At 44.1% G+C, this 14,246-nt stretch overlaps 1 protein-coding gene across 8 annotated transcripts in view; it reads left to right on the top strand.

Annotated features, from left to right (window-relative positions):
* Nucleotides 1-4,338: 4,338 nt before the first annotated feature.
* The window catches only part of GPCPD1 (glycerophosphocholine phosphodiesterase 1), a 44,101-nt gene continuing 34,193 nt past the window's right edge, over nucleotides 4,339-14,246 (top strand). Inside the window, exons 1-2 of one of the 8 annotated variants that reach the window (XM_032681909.1) lie at nucleotides 4,339-4,357; nucleotides 12,521-12,606. In XM_032681909.1, coding sequence (XP_032537800.1) covers nucleotides 12,558-12,606 — 49 coding nt within the window. In that variant the 5' untranslated portion in view covers nucleotides 4,339-4,357; nucleotides 12,521-12,557. Of the gene's footprint in view, nucleotides 4,358-4,424; nucleotides 4,444-4,937; nucleotides 5,048-5,489; nucleotides 5,594-5,616; nucleotides 5,636-12,520; nucleotides 12,607-14,246 lie in introns of those variants that run through there. The other 7 variants (XM_032681910.1, XM_032681905.1, XM_032681911.1 and 4 more) reach the window with 7 other exon arrangements.

Genomic DNA, 14,246 nt, shown 5'->3' with positions numbered 1-14,246 from the left:
TCAAAAGTTTTAGACACGACGTTATCTTACTGCTTAACTCTTATCACCCACTTCTCTGATGTGTTTCTGTGCTCTCTGACAAACTGCTAACTTGCCCATGGAGAAAAATATATTACACTGGCCTTTTTCTAATAATGCTTTCTCATCATTCTCCATGAGACTGAGAGGCTTTTGCCATGCTAATAGCATGGATCTAACTGTCTCATAATTTTTATTCTTGCTTGATGCTTTCCAGTTTCTCAGCATCACTTTCCTTTAGTGCCTATAAATTGTCCAGGTTTCTCATTAGGTGATGATACAGCAAGATTCTCAGTACCAAAGGAAAGGTTAGAAGTGCATTTTCGAGTATAAGTGATTATACAAAAAGATTAAAAAACATTAATGCCTAATGCTAGGCCATCAATTGCATCATTTTATGAGCTATTTTTGCTCACAATAACCCACCAGACTGAGAACGACTGCAGAAAAATTAAGTGCAGTAAAATAGAGAGTGCAATTTATCTCAGTGTGCAGCTTTCTTCAGCTGTGAGCCTGATGTCAGTAAAACCAGATCACTGGAACTGATAATGCACACTATGAAAGAGGAAGAAGCACAGCTGTAATTTGATGTTCACAGTCTTTATTACTACTTGGAATATCAATGAATCTTGATTATAGGCTGAATTTATAATTCTGGCAGCTGAAGAAAATATTATATTGGCTACAGATGTGGACATACAACCTTGAAGGCATTTCCTAGTGCCTGTTTAGTGTAAGTTTGCTAGTGTATTACATACATGACCCTCAACCACTTATTTACAGCACTTGGGCAAGTATTCATCTTATTATTTATAAAAACCAGACTGCATAAGTTCCATTGGACTTCACGTCTCAACCAGTGCAGCCTGAATGCTACTTTGACATTCTACCTATGGCACACAACACCTGCAACCCCCTTCATACCCTATTGTCATGGCTGGGAGCAAGACCCAGTTATAAGGCAGCTTTCACAGTGTTTGGGGAGGCAGCATGAAACTTTTAGCCTATTTTTAGCATGCATCTTTTGGCTCTTTCACTCCCGCTCAGAGACTTCATCACAACAGTATCATGGCCAGAACGAAGACAAAACATTTTGCCAGGCAGTATTGGTTAAGTGCCAGCAGTGCTTATTAAGCTTATTAACTCTTATTGAAGAAGAAAATACGCTTTCCAGCATGTGCACACGTAGTTTAAATAGAGTTTGAAACAGATTTTGTAACCTTCTAACCTTGTCTTTCTGGATCTCTTTGGGACTTTTGCCAGCAGCACCTTGATTCAATGCAGGTTCTATGATATAAAACCCAATTTCCTTTGTTTTGTTTGTGTAAAAAGGAAAGCAGACCACCAATTTTAACTTTTTGCACAGATATTTAAGAAGAGTTCTATAAACTCATCTGTGTGCTCTAATTACTGTAGAGCTTTATATCACCTTAAGGAGCAGCTGAGACTTGCCTGCTGCGTCATGGCAAATTCTGACCTTATCTCATGCAACCAAATTGAAGCAACTCCTTCAGGAGGAGGAGATAAACAAGTACACTAGCAGGCTTCATTAAATGTAGACTTTTTTCAAGTTAAGTAAACTAACAGAGATCAGTATTTTCCATCCCACCCTTTTCCTACTTGCTCTACACTTAGCTCCAAGCTTAATCAATATTCTTCATTAGTTGCTTTTGTTTTATTCAGCAAGACCAAGAAGCAGTGCAGTGGAAAAGCCTTATCAATGAGGAATGAAGAACATAATCTCTGATTTTGACAAACTTGAGTTATCTTTAAAGAGAAAATTAGTCCTTGAAAAGTGGCCATGACAAATCATGCTATTTAGAATCAGCTGTTTCATCTAAATGCAGCATAAAGAATCCTGTTAACATTCTTTCTAAATGAATAAATATATATTTTTTTATTTACCTGAAGAATTAAAAACTGGTTTATTTGACTGAATAAATATTTGACAATAATATTTGACAGCTTTTAGCTGAAATCAACCACATAAATTAACAAGGAGAAAAAGAACTCTCTAAGCATTTCAATTGAGCTGATTAGATGAGCTTCTCTTACCTTAGTGAAGAAGTAAGGAGATGTACATCTTTAATAAAATGAACACATGAATATTTCTTGAATCTATTTAGGGTCTAAATTGTAATTTTTAGCTATAATGAATTATTGTAGGAAATGCAATAGTAGTTTTGACAAAATACAGGCTTTTTTTTGAAATTTACACTAGGGCTGAACAAAACCAGGTGCTACACTTCCAGTTTTTAACAAAAAATTAAGGGTACAATTTTATAATATGTTTGGCATGATATTATAGCATTTTTTAAAAATTTAACATGCCAAAATGTGTTTGAAAGTGTTCAATTCTATCCCAGCTTTACAACAAATTCCTTGAACTAAAAAAAAAATCTTAAAAATGAGGAAGAGAAAATAAGCAGTCAACTGCTTTTCTAAATACTATTTTCTCTAAAGTTTCTTCATCCTCTTTCTTCAACTCACAGCTGAATACACCAGTGGAAATGATGGCTCCTAATGTTTAGTTAAACATTAAGGTTTGTAACTAGAGTAATTCACATCCGTGTTTACCCAGAGGAATTCCTCTTATCTTTTTCACTTCAAAATAAACTGCTTTCAACTATCATTTCCTTTTACTGCATAACTTCCCCGACCTTTCTTTCCTTTGAGTAGAGTACTCTGATCTTGCAATACCCACATACAGACTTCAGCAATTCAGAAGCGTTACACGCTTTTCTGATACAGAACATCTGACATTAACATCACTTTTCCCTACAACACCCAGGGCTGTGCCACAAATTACTTATAAACATAGCTAGATTTGTAGGGGATGAATGAATGGAAAATAGCCCTCTATTTCAATGACAGATGGAAGGACAACATAGAGCAGCATTCCTGTAATGGCACTAACTTCCAGTGCAAAACAAGATAAATAGTTTTTCCGCATATTCAAAAGACAGTTTATTTGTCAGATGACAGAAGTTGCATAAAGCAGAAGCAAGTTACTCATCAAGCTATTTATGCAAGCTTATTATTAGAGTGAGAGGACTGGTGAAATTATCACAGCTTCATAGCTCAGCTACAAAACAGAGCACAAGGTCCCCCCTAAAGGCAGAGGAAAACAGTTTCCCTTTATCTGCGAAGGCTTTGTTGGGTGAATTCCAACGGGCTACCCTCATCGTCATAAAATTAGGTCTCAGGAAGGCCACAGGGTTGTAGCCCCAAACATAACACTACCTTTTAATGCAGCAAGTCTCCCCAGGGTCTTCAATGGACAGTCTCATCTGCCCTGAAAACAAACATAAGTATCACACTTAAACTTTGCCTGGAGCTTCAAAACTCCAGCACAGGCATTCCCACATTGGTCTGCCTTGGCACCATTGCTGTGAAGGCAAGCTTTTAGCTGTACCGTGAATGACAGCCCTTTTGTTTGTGTGGATGGGCATGTGGGCAGCCAGATGTGCATGGAGAGTGAGACAAGAGCCTGCCCAGCAGCAGGGGTGCTCCTGGGAGCCCCAGGACAGATGCTTGACCCTGAGATCAGCTCAGCTGGTTAAGACTCGGTGTTAATAACACCAAAGTCATGGGTTTAATCCCCTGTATGGGTCATTCACTTTAAGAGTTGGACTCAATGATCCTTGTGGGTCTCTTCCAACTCAGAATATTCTGTGACTCTGTGTGGGGCAGGGGACACTGGCTCCTGACATCCTACATTTTGGTGGGTAATGGAGCATGCAGCCTGCTGGCAGGGCTGGGACACCTGCACAGGTGAAAACCAGACATAGACGGCCACCATTAAACCCACAGAGACCAAAAAACCCCTCAGGAAAGGCTGCCTGCCCCTTTGATACCTCAGGGCAGCCCTCCCGCTCCCAGGTTGGGAACTGAGGACACAGACCGAGGTAAGGTGGCCTCACAGGGCTGAAAAATGGCAGCAGAGACCTCCCTCGTCTCAACAGGGCCATCTGCCCGGCTCCCAGCCTGAGCTCTCCCCTGACCCACACGGACGCCGTTCCGCTAAGAGAACACCCCCACGCTCCCTGCCCGCTCCTCCCCCTCAGCTCCAAGGCTTTCCAGGGAACAGCGCGGCCCATTCCCGCCCCACGCGCTCGCTCCCCATTGGCTGGAGCGGGAAGGGGCGGTGCCGGGCTCGCCGGCAGTGACGTATCGGCCGGGGCGGGTCACGTGGGTCACCGCCCGGCCCGCCCCATCCCCCGGCTCGCCCGGGGGCAGCTGGAACCGGTCACCGGCCACGCCACCGGGCCCGGGCGGCGGCACTGGGAGCCCGGGCAGCGCCGCTGCTGCTGCAGCCCCGCAGCGAGCGCTCGGCCAGGTCAGTCCGCGGCGACAGCAGGGGCGCGGTGGTGGCAAGGGGGCGGTCGGTGCGCGCTGCTGAGGAGGCCCTGGGGGCTGAAGGAGGTCGGTGCGCGCTGCGGTGTCGGGAGAGCTGGTACGGGGAGCGGTGCCGCTCGCTCTTGAGGAAGGGTACCGGGGGGATGGTCCTTGGCCCTGGGGGAAGGTGGGTAGAGCAGAGCTCTGCCCCCCCCGCCCCGTGCGGAGGCGGCCGCAGCCGCCTCCTTCATCCCCCGCTGCCCCGCGGAGCCGCCACTGCCCCGCTCCACGCACTCACCGCGCCGCCTTGGCCCCGCCCCTTCGGGCGGGACACGCCCCCTCACGCCCCGTCCGTGCTGTCGAGGAACAGGCGCGGTCTCGACTCCGCTCTCCCATTGGCTGGGGCGGGGGAGGCGGGTCCGAAGCGTCGGCGAGTGACGCGCCCTCAGCCGGTCGGTCACGTGGTATCCCGCGCTGTGGCCCCGCCCCTCGCGGTCGGTGCGGGGGGCGGCTGGAACCGGTTGGGGCGGTGCCGCCCCCTCCCCTGCCCTGTCCTGCTCTGTCCTGCCCTGTCCTGCCCTCCCTGCCCCGCGCCCTCAGGCGGCCCCGGGAGCAGGGGCGGGGGCACAGAGGGATCGGGGAGCCCGGGCCGGCACCGTCCGCAGCCCGCACAAAGGCACTGGGGGCCCAGGTCAGTCGGCACCGCCGACCGGGTGCCGCGGCGGGCGGTCGGCGCGACCGGAGAGAGCCCCGGTGCGAGGGGGGGCGCGGAGAGAGCTGATCCCGCGGGCTGTGGGCCGGTGTGCTGCGACCTGAGGGGACCTGGGGGCAGGAGCGCGTGGCTTGGGAAGCGGGACATCGCCCGCAGGATCGTCGGAGCAGAGCGGCCGAGGAGTGTGCCGGGGCGGCGGGAAGGGGGGCGGCCGCGGTGCCGCGGGTGCCGTGCCCGGGGGGGGCAGCAGGCGGGGGCCGGGCCGGGCTGTCCCCGGTGGCCGCGGCTTGGCCCGCGGCTCTGTTTATTTACGTCCCCGCCTAAAGCGCTGGCCCGGGGCGGCCCCGCGGGTTCCGCATTATGTAAGGACCGGGACGGGGCGGGCCTGGGGGCGCGGTGCCGCCTCCTCCCTCCCGCGGGGCCCGCGGTGGGGCGGGGAGCCCCTGGTCACTGTCCGTCCGTCCGTCCGTCCGTGCGGGTAGCGAGGTGCGACGGGCTGGGCGCACTGCGGCGCCGGAGGTGGGGGTGTGTGCTCAGCGCTGCTCTTTGTCTCTGCTTCGGACTAAAGTAACGCTCCGATGACGCTTGTGGTTTGATTATTATCGTAGGCACTAGTGAGGCGGTTCTAGGTTAATCCAGACTTTAAAAGTTAATCCGAACTTAAGTTACCTGCATCCTAACGAGGCACGGATTCGTTCTCCTATTTTTCTTTCTTTTTCCTTTTCAATCAGTAAGTTCTCCTGTAGGGTGTTAGTGCTTTAATTGATTAAAGCATGCAATGTTAGATGGAGATTAACCTCCAGAATATTTAATAATAGAGCGAAATAGTCGATAAGTGAAATTATTTTTTGTCATATGTATTTCTATTCTCATACTGCTTCCTGTAAAATAACTATAGAGGATATTTAAAACAACCCAGAATGCTGTTAGTCTTGAATAGATACTATTAGTTTAAACTGCCACATAATTAATCTTTCAGTAGTACATGTTCTTCCTCCATAAAATGGATACAGGATTTGGAAACCCCTTTAAAAAAGTGGTTTGTTGAGAGCTGTGGGGAGCATTATACATGTTATTTGTCCATGTCATTCCTAAGTGAGGAATGTTAGCATGATCACAAAGGGCTAAATTGCTACCTGCCTAAGATCTTGTCAGCCATACGTTAGTAATAAACAGCACTTCATCGAAGACAAATCAAACTGATGCTGTTCTGCTTTGGTTGCAAATATGCCCCAGCTGTTCCCCGTCTGTCTCAAGAAGTTAGTTTGCAAAACTGCTGTGATGTAACTAAGAGGGAAGAGCCTGATACATGGACAGGTATTTGCAAAATGCTGAAAACAACTAACTTACTGTTACTTAAAATGAAGTGGATGCATTATAACTGAACAGATAGGGGTCTTGTGCTTGATTCTGAGGGCTGACTTGGCCCTGCAGATGGGTAGTTAAATTGATACTGAGAAGGTTTTTTTCTCTACTGCTCTGTATTAATGTATTATTTCAGAAGCAGCACATGGGCTTTTTTGCTTTCTAAATGTCAGTATAAGCCTGTTGGTAAAAATTCAGCCTTTGAATTGGAACAGCATGTCCAGATCTTCTGTGCAAGTTTGTTTTCTGTCCAGTGTTAATACTGCAATGCAGAATGACAGAGCTGCTGACTTTCTGGTTGTCCTTTCTCATGCAGTCAAAGTGCAGGGAGGGGGGGGGGAAGGAAGGAGGAGGACAGGAAGAACCTTCTGGTTGTTTGTGTGAAAATGAAGGAGTCGATACTGTAATGCTGTTTCTAAAAATTCTCCTCCAGTTGTTACAGTGAATGCCCTGACAAGTATATCCTCTGACCTTGTACTAAAACACAGGTGTTGTCAACTATTGTTACATAATTTTCTTACATACCTAATTTGTTACTTTAGACGTGTTCTATGATATTCTGACACTTTGTTAGGACAAACCAGAAGCAAAAAAAATCCGTTCTTGGTACTACAAGATTAATCGGATTTCACTTGTTATCATCGAAATGTTATAGTCTGAAGTTGCACGAGTTGATACTTTTCTGCTCAGGAGTCCAAGGCTGTGAGTAAAAATGACAGAACTACGTCTTAGGCTTGTATCTCTTCTTTGTTCAGCACAGCAGCAGATCTGGTGCACGGTGGATTTCCTGTTGCTGTGTGTAGCTCAGCTTTCAAGAAGGTGAAATGTAGGTGCAGTACCTTTGTCCGGCAGTGCTTGGCAGTGTTCAAATTCGTGATTCATCAGGGAGGCTGCACGGGGCCCTGGTGTGCTGTATCAGCGTGTGCTCCCAGCTGTCAAATGACTTGGCTGGGACTGTGGCACCTTTCCCCTGCTTCAGGCTGGAGTTGGACCTCTCCTGGGTGTTGATAAGTCTCGTGAGTCTATTCCTTTAAGGTGGAGAAGGTCTGCTTAAAATTAAAGAAGTAAAAGCAAAAATACTGCAGCCTTCTTGTTATTGCCTTTTTGATCTTTATATGCAGAAAAGTGGAGTGATATTTTGAAATAATTTAGCATGTTTACTTTTTGCAGTACTAGGATTGTGCGCCGTGGTCTGTGATGAAATGTGTGTTAACATTATGAAAGAGCCTGTTTGTGCATAGATAGTGGGTGGGGGTGGGTTTGACCATGGCTGGATGCCAGTTGCCCACTAAGCAGCTCTGTCATTCATCTCTTCAGTGGGTCAGCCAAGGGAGGGAGAAAATAAGATGGAAAAAGCCTCATGGGTCAAGGTAAGAGGCAGTTTATTAAAGCAAAAGCAAAGGTCATGCACGTGGAAGCAAGGGACTGCCCTGGCTATGTCTCCTCCCAAGATCTTGCCCACCCCCAGCTTACTGGTGATAGTGAGGAATGTTGGAGAGACATCACTGATGCTGTGTGAGCATTGGTCACCTGTAGCCACAACTCTGCTGTGTTATCAACACCTTTCTAGCTACCAGTACAAAGCACAGCACTGTGAGGGCTGCTATTGGGAAAATTAACTCTGTCTCTGCCAGACCTGGTACAATGGTCTTAGTTTTTTTACAGCTAACTAAGCAAATTCAGTAGTACAGAGGTTAAAAAGTATTCTTACATTGAAAATCAGATGTTTGAAAGTATTAAAATGCATTCCAGGAATTTCCTGGCACCTAGGTACCTAGCTGTCTCATTTTAATAGTCTAACTGCCTTTGAAAAATTGCCTTAAGTACCTATAAAGATTTATTTACTCAGATATCTTAAAAAAAATAAATCACCTATTAATAAGATACTTTGTCAGCTGTATTTTTTTATCTTGATGTTTCAAACATTGCCCTTAGGCTGCTGGAATCACAGCCTCACAGACCTCTTTGAGTTGCTGTTAAAAATATCACTTGTACTGAAACCTGTAATCTGGTTTCATGACTGCTATGAATTTTTATGACACTAAAATTTGTTCAGTGTTTGTAAGTGAGGCTGTTACAGTCCAGGACTGTCCCAGATTACTTGGGGTGTATTTAGCTGACCCTGAAAAAACTGTGTATAAGATACGGGACAGCAAACAGCCAATACCTCTTAAAAGATATTGGAAAGGTTAAGGAAGTTAAGGGTGAGGCAGAATAATCCACTAAATCTGAAGGATTGTGAAGGGTTTTAATATAGCACCAGACCTGTAAGCCAGAGGGTTCAAGCTTTGAGTTAATAAATTAGGTCCATGTCCTGGTGTATTTTAGACTATAACCAAAAAATATCTTGGTCTTCCCCATCTGTGATGACCTTTGCTACCTCATTTTAGGGGAAATCTATGATACTTTGTGACACGTTAATAGTTGGTTGTGTTATGTCATCTTTTTTCTTCTTCCTTACCTGCATTTTCTAGTTCCCTTCTAGAATCAAAGGGCAGAGCTTGGATTCCTTATTGTTTAGGGAAGTACATTTACTCCTGTCACTCTTGTACTCCTTGAGGAGCCTGTGAGGAGGAGAAAGGAGACCTTTACAGGCAATATTAGAACAAGGAATACTTTTTTTTCCCCTCTGCTATTTACCCTGCAGGATACTGTGCTTAAAATCTATATTGCTTTTCTTTTGGGTATCTGAAGGCAAGTGAAAATTGAAAATGAAATAGCAAGATTACCAGTGGCTTTACTTCCTGTCTTAAGGCCATGAGGAGAGCTTTGTGTTGTGGCAGGGGAACCAAGATTGCACATGATCCTGCCTGCTGGGCTGCTGATCTTACCCCTTGCTCTGGAAGTCTTGCAGAGATCTCGAAGCCTTGCAGACAGCCTGTTTTATAGTGAGGTTGGTTGAGGCAGGGTTACCTGAGCCAGGCTTTTGAAGGCAGATCAGTCCCCCCACAGGCCTCAGGGTGATGCTGCTGTGCAGTCACAGTCTTCATGGGGAAACCTTTAGAGATTGTGAAAGGGTAGGGGTTTGCTTTGCAAAAGGAGGAGAGTGTGAAACTGTGGAACTATGACATGCTGGGGGAAATAACATGGTTCTGTTGTAAAAGCAAGGATCTGTAGGGAAACAATTTTAATTTATTTTTTTTTAGTGAAATGCTGATAAATATCTACCTGGGTGATCTCAGTCTGCTCAATTGACTTTTAATATTTGCTGCTTATTACTTTTTAATGTAACTGTTATAATTTGCTTCAGTTCCCCTAAGCAGACAGTTATGTCACGACCCCTTTGAGCTGAGGATTCTTTGCATTCTCCTAAAAATCCATCTTTACAGGTGTGGGGAGCAGAGAGGATTTCGTTATTCTTTGTCAGCTTCTTTGGTTAGGCAGTGCTGAAAATCTGAAGGAAGAAGCATCAGGTTTAAAAGATGCCTGACACCACTTACATGGTTAGAGGATTTGATTGTCTAAGGTTTCTTGCCGTTCCCTCTTGGGAATTAAATGACTTCCTCTTCTCAGGAACTATCAGTAACTAGACAGCTGAACTTATGCTGGTTTTCCCTCTAAGTAAAATATGTTCGCATCGTGTCTTGAAAGTACGGAATGCTGTTATAAGTGCATGATAATATACGACATAGGCTCGATTCCTTAACAAAAAGCAGATCTGTTTGTTCCTTGCTCTTTGGTTACATACAGTGCTCTGCTGGAAAAGATGTTTTTTCAGAGTGAGAGGTAGTGATTTGACCCTAAATGGGAACGTAAGTGCAATACGTGTAGCTGCAGTTCTGCTAGAAAAATCATACCCATACTTGGTGATGTAGAATTTTTCTTCTCTTGATATGCATCCCTTGGGTAGGTTGAGTAGGTATTTGAGAAAATGCCTTTTGAGTAGAATTTTGACCATTTTACAAAGTGAGTTTATCAAAATCTCCTTATGATTGACTACTGCTGTATAGAAAAATATTATTTTGCTAAGTAGTTTAGAAAAGTCCACAACTGTCTTCTAGGTAGGTGCATAAAATTTTTACAAGACTGACCAGAAGCTTTGTGGGCTTTAGAGGATTTTAGATTTTTCTCTAGGAATGGATAGGTAGTTAGTTAATTTGCAGTAGGACAGACATGCTGGTTTTTGTGAAGTTTGAGTCCTGTTGCATTGGCTTTGGAGATAGCAGGTTTTTTACAAGACAAAAGCATGTTCTTGCTTTGGGGAACTGGGTGCAGATTTCAGCTTTCACTTACCTGCTTTACAGACTTTTGAAAAGCATTTTTGCTTACTTCATCTCCCCTTTGGTTCCTCTGCCTTTTCAGTTAAAGGTTGTCCAAGCAAGGACAGTCGCTGAACACAGCCAAGGCCGTAACTATTCAGTGTCCTCATAAATGCATTACACCAGTAATTCATATTCTCTGCATTAAGCTGAGATTTTTGTCCTACCAGACCAGTTTTTTGAGTTCAGTCTTAGTTTCAGCACTGAAACACACTGTGCTTCTCTGTCTAGAAATAACTGCTAAAAATAAATGCTAGAATGTGTCACTTTACATACAGATCACCTAATGACACACACGTGACAGAGTTCCTGGAGGGTGTCCCCTTCATGGAATTCCTGTGCTTATTTCTAGCTTCAGTAGTCTGGGCCATTTACAGCAATGTTACTTGTAAAAGACTACATCCAGAATTGGAATATGTGACCAGAGATATCTGTATTACTACTATTTGCTTGCTCTCATTTTACCACTGAAAAGTCACCTTTCTTGACATGGAGAGGGAAAGAAGGTAGGAGAAAAAAGGAATATAAAGGCAACCATAGTTAGAGGAAGAGTAGGAAAAGATCCAGAAGCAACAGTTAAGGTCTGAAGTTTAAATGTCTACAATAACTTTCGGGTTGCCCACAAGGAATGAGGTTTGATTATGAGCTTTTTTTTTTTTTTTTCAGTATTTGGTATCTGACTTCCTTTATCTTTTCTTGCTTTCAAGGCATCTGTTAAGCTGTCCTGTGCCCTTTGAAGGCAAGGGCTTATATTAGAGCTGATAAAAGGCAGATTTTTCTCTAGTGTCATTAGTTCTTTTTGATATTATTATTAAAGCTGTTACTAAAGGATTGCTGACCAACATTGTACTGAAATTAAGTGCTTTTTGTCCTGCTCAAAAATGGCAATAAAAACGTTGTATTTGATTTGTTTAAAAAAACCAACAAAACCCAAACAAAATAAAAAGCCCCCCCCCAGTGATGTAAAGAAACGGATTAGCTGAGACCTTGCAAAGGTTAATTCTGCATATAATTAGTATAATTATTTTGCAGCCCCTGTCCAAATGAATATACTTGAGTGATGACAGTCTAGCAACATCCTGTGCTATGACTACTACTTCTGTAAATAATATAAAAGGATATGTTACATCAATTGTGTTTCTGCTGTAACGGTGAGAGTGGGATTCTGCCAGGGGTTTTTTCCATCGAGTTGTTGTGTATTGGAGAAGAAACCTGAAGCAGGGTCAATCCTCCAGCTACTGCCCTGGCTACAGAGGCTGTAGGCCTAAGGTGCTGTTTTGAAGACTGTTTGGTGCATCTAGTTGCTGGTGATTCATGTGAAAGGCTGGAAGTAGGGGAGCAGAGTCCACGGTGATGAACAAGTAACTGTCGTGCTTCTCTGGGAAAACTTGGAGGGGATGCTGAAGAATAGCATAGATGAGACAAGTTACTGTTTGCCAAAGATCATAATATTAAACGTCTTACAACTTCCAGTGGCCTCTTTGGGAGCAAAATTAGTCAAAAAGAGTTTTTAAAAATCTCAGCTGAATACTGATGAGTGCTGCATGATACTGATACCTGCATGCAGTATTTGATTTAGTAGTCTTTTTTTTGTGTGTGTGTGTGTGTGTGCGCCAGTGTTGCAGCAGTGTCTTCTGCAGCTGGATGCTGTTTTCTGGGTCTGCTGCTGGTTTTAAAGAGCTTTGTGTTTTGACTGCTCATTCAAACAGTAATATCACTAGTGGCTTTCTTCCCTGTAAGTGGCGGGATTAATGTTTCCTCCTACTTAGGACAGGAGTAGATGTAGTGATTGTTCCTGAAATGTAGTGTCTTTTTCCTCCCACTATAGGAGATTTCAGCTATCCTAAGACAAAAGTTCTGCAGATATGACCTCTTCTCAAGTGACTTTTGAAGTAAAAGGAACAGCAGAACCAGGTACCCAAATCATGCTTTCTTTTATGTATGGTTTACCTAGAAGAAAACTTAATAGTAGAGTGTTCAAAGGCTGTCTTGTCTGTTTTCCTCAGAGGTAAAAGAACATGTCAGTTCAAATATCAAAATGATAAGTCATTGTAAAATAAAATAATTAAGGAATTCCATGTAGGAATTTGAAAGTGAGAGCTGGGAAATAATTTTTACCTCCTTCTCCCAACAATTTCATACTGTGCTAGAGATTTTGCTGCTAACCGAAATAGTTATGACTGGTTTAAAATCTTCTGTCTCTAGTACCTTGTTATTCAACGGAAATGAATGTTTGTGTTCTGAACCATGACAGTCAGGCATACATTGATGTGTGTGTTGTGGTTTTTATTCTCTCTGCATCCTTGTTGAAAGTTCTCACAAGATACAAACTCTACTAGGAGTTAAGGACAAAAAGAATATGCAGCTTCATTCAGTATTCTGTCTATGCAAAAATGTGTAAAATAACTTCTGTAACTGATGAACTCAAAGTATCAGATCAAGAGATTTAGCGTTTATAAATTGTGCTTGTTTATGTTGACCCTCATCTTAGGAACTTTGAAGAAAGGTGTTGTGGTTTAACCACAGCTGGTAACTGAGCTCCACACAGATGCTTGCTCACTTTCCCCCCCCCCGGTGGGATGGAGGAGAGAAAAAAAAGCTCATGGGTTGAGATAAAGGCAGTTTAATAAGGAAAGCAAAAGCTGTGCATGCAAGCAAAACTAAACAAGGAATGCACTTGCTGCTTCCCCTGGGCAGGCAAGTGTTCAGCTATCCCCAAGGAAGCAAGGCTCCATCACGTGTAAAGTTACTTGGGAAGACAAATGCTGTAACTCCAAATGTCCCCCCTTTCCTCCTTTCCCCCCCAGCTTTTATTGCTGAGCATGGTGTTGTATGGTCTGGAATATCCCTTTGGTCAGCTGGGGTCAGCTGTCCCAGCTGGGTTCCTTCCCAGCTTCTTGTGTACCACCAGCTTCCTCTCTGGTGGGGTGGAGTGAGAGACAGAAAAGGCCTTAGTGCTGTGAGCACTGCTCAGCACTGACCAAAATATCCCTCTGTTATTGACACTGTTTCCAGGACAAATTCAAAACATAGTCTGTACTAGCTACTATGAAGAAAATTTAACTTGACCCCAGCCAAATCCAGCACGGAAGTTCACCAAAAAGTAATTGAGGGTAGCCTCACAGAAGCAGATGAATGTGGGAGCATGTACAGATTGGCAAAATTCCTGTGACAGCTAAATACCAGATGGCATAAGTGTCTACTGTAGTTGGTGGGGAAGAAAAGGATAAAAACATCTTAGAAGTTTCGACATCTGCCCCGTGTTCCTCCCTTGTGATTCGGCATTTGGGAACAGGAAACTGACACGAGATGTGGACATAAAGCCTTTAGTAAGGAGTAGTGTTTCTATAGCATTCTGGAGAAAACTTTAAAATTAAAGAGTATATTGGCCTTAGATCAAATGTGACTATAAAGCACTGGTGTGGCTGTACAATGGAGTATTGCAAGCTATGCTCTATTTGTCCTGTTTACACTGTTGCTTCCACAGTTGTGATGACATTGTCACTAACAAAGTTGACTTTGGATGGGTAACTTTTTCTTGTACTTACAATATC

This window comes from Chiroxiphia lanceolata, chromosome 3 (genome assembly GCF_009829145.1).
Source record: "Chiroxiphia lanceolata isolate bChiLan1 chromosome 3, bChiLan1.pri, whole genome shotgun sequence".
NCBI lineage: Eukaryota > Metazoa > Chordata > Aves > Passeriformes > Pipridae > Chiroxiphia > Chiroxiphia lanceolata.
The sequence above is the reverse complement of the archived record's forward strand: the minus strand, read 5'-3'. Positions and strand labels throughout refer to the sequence as shown.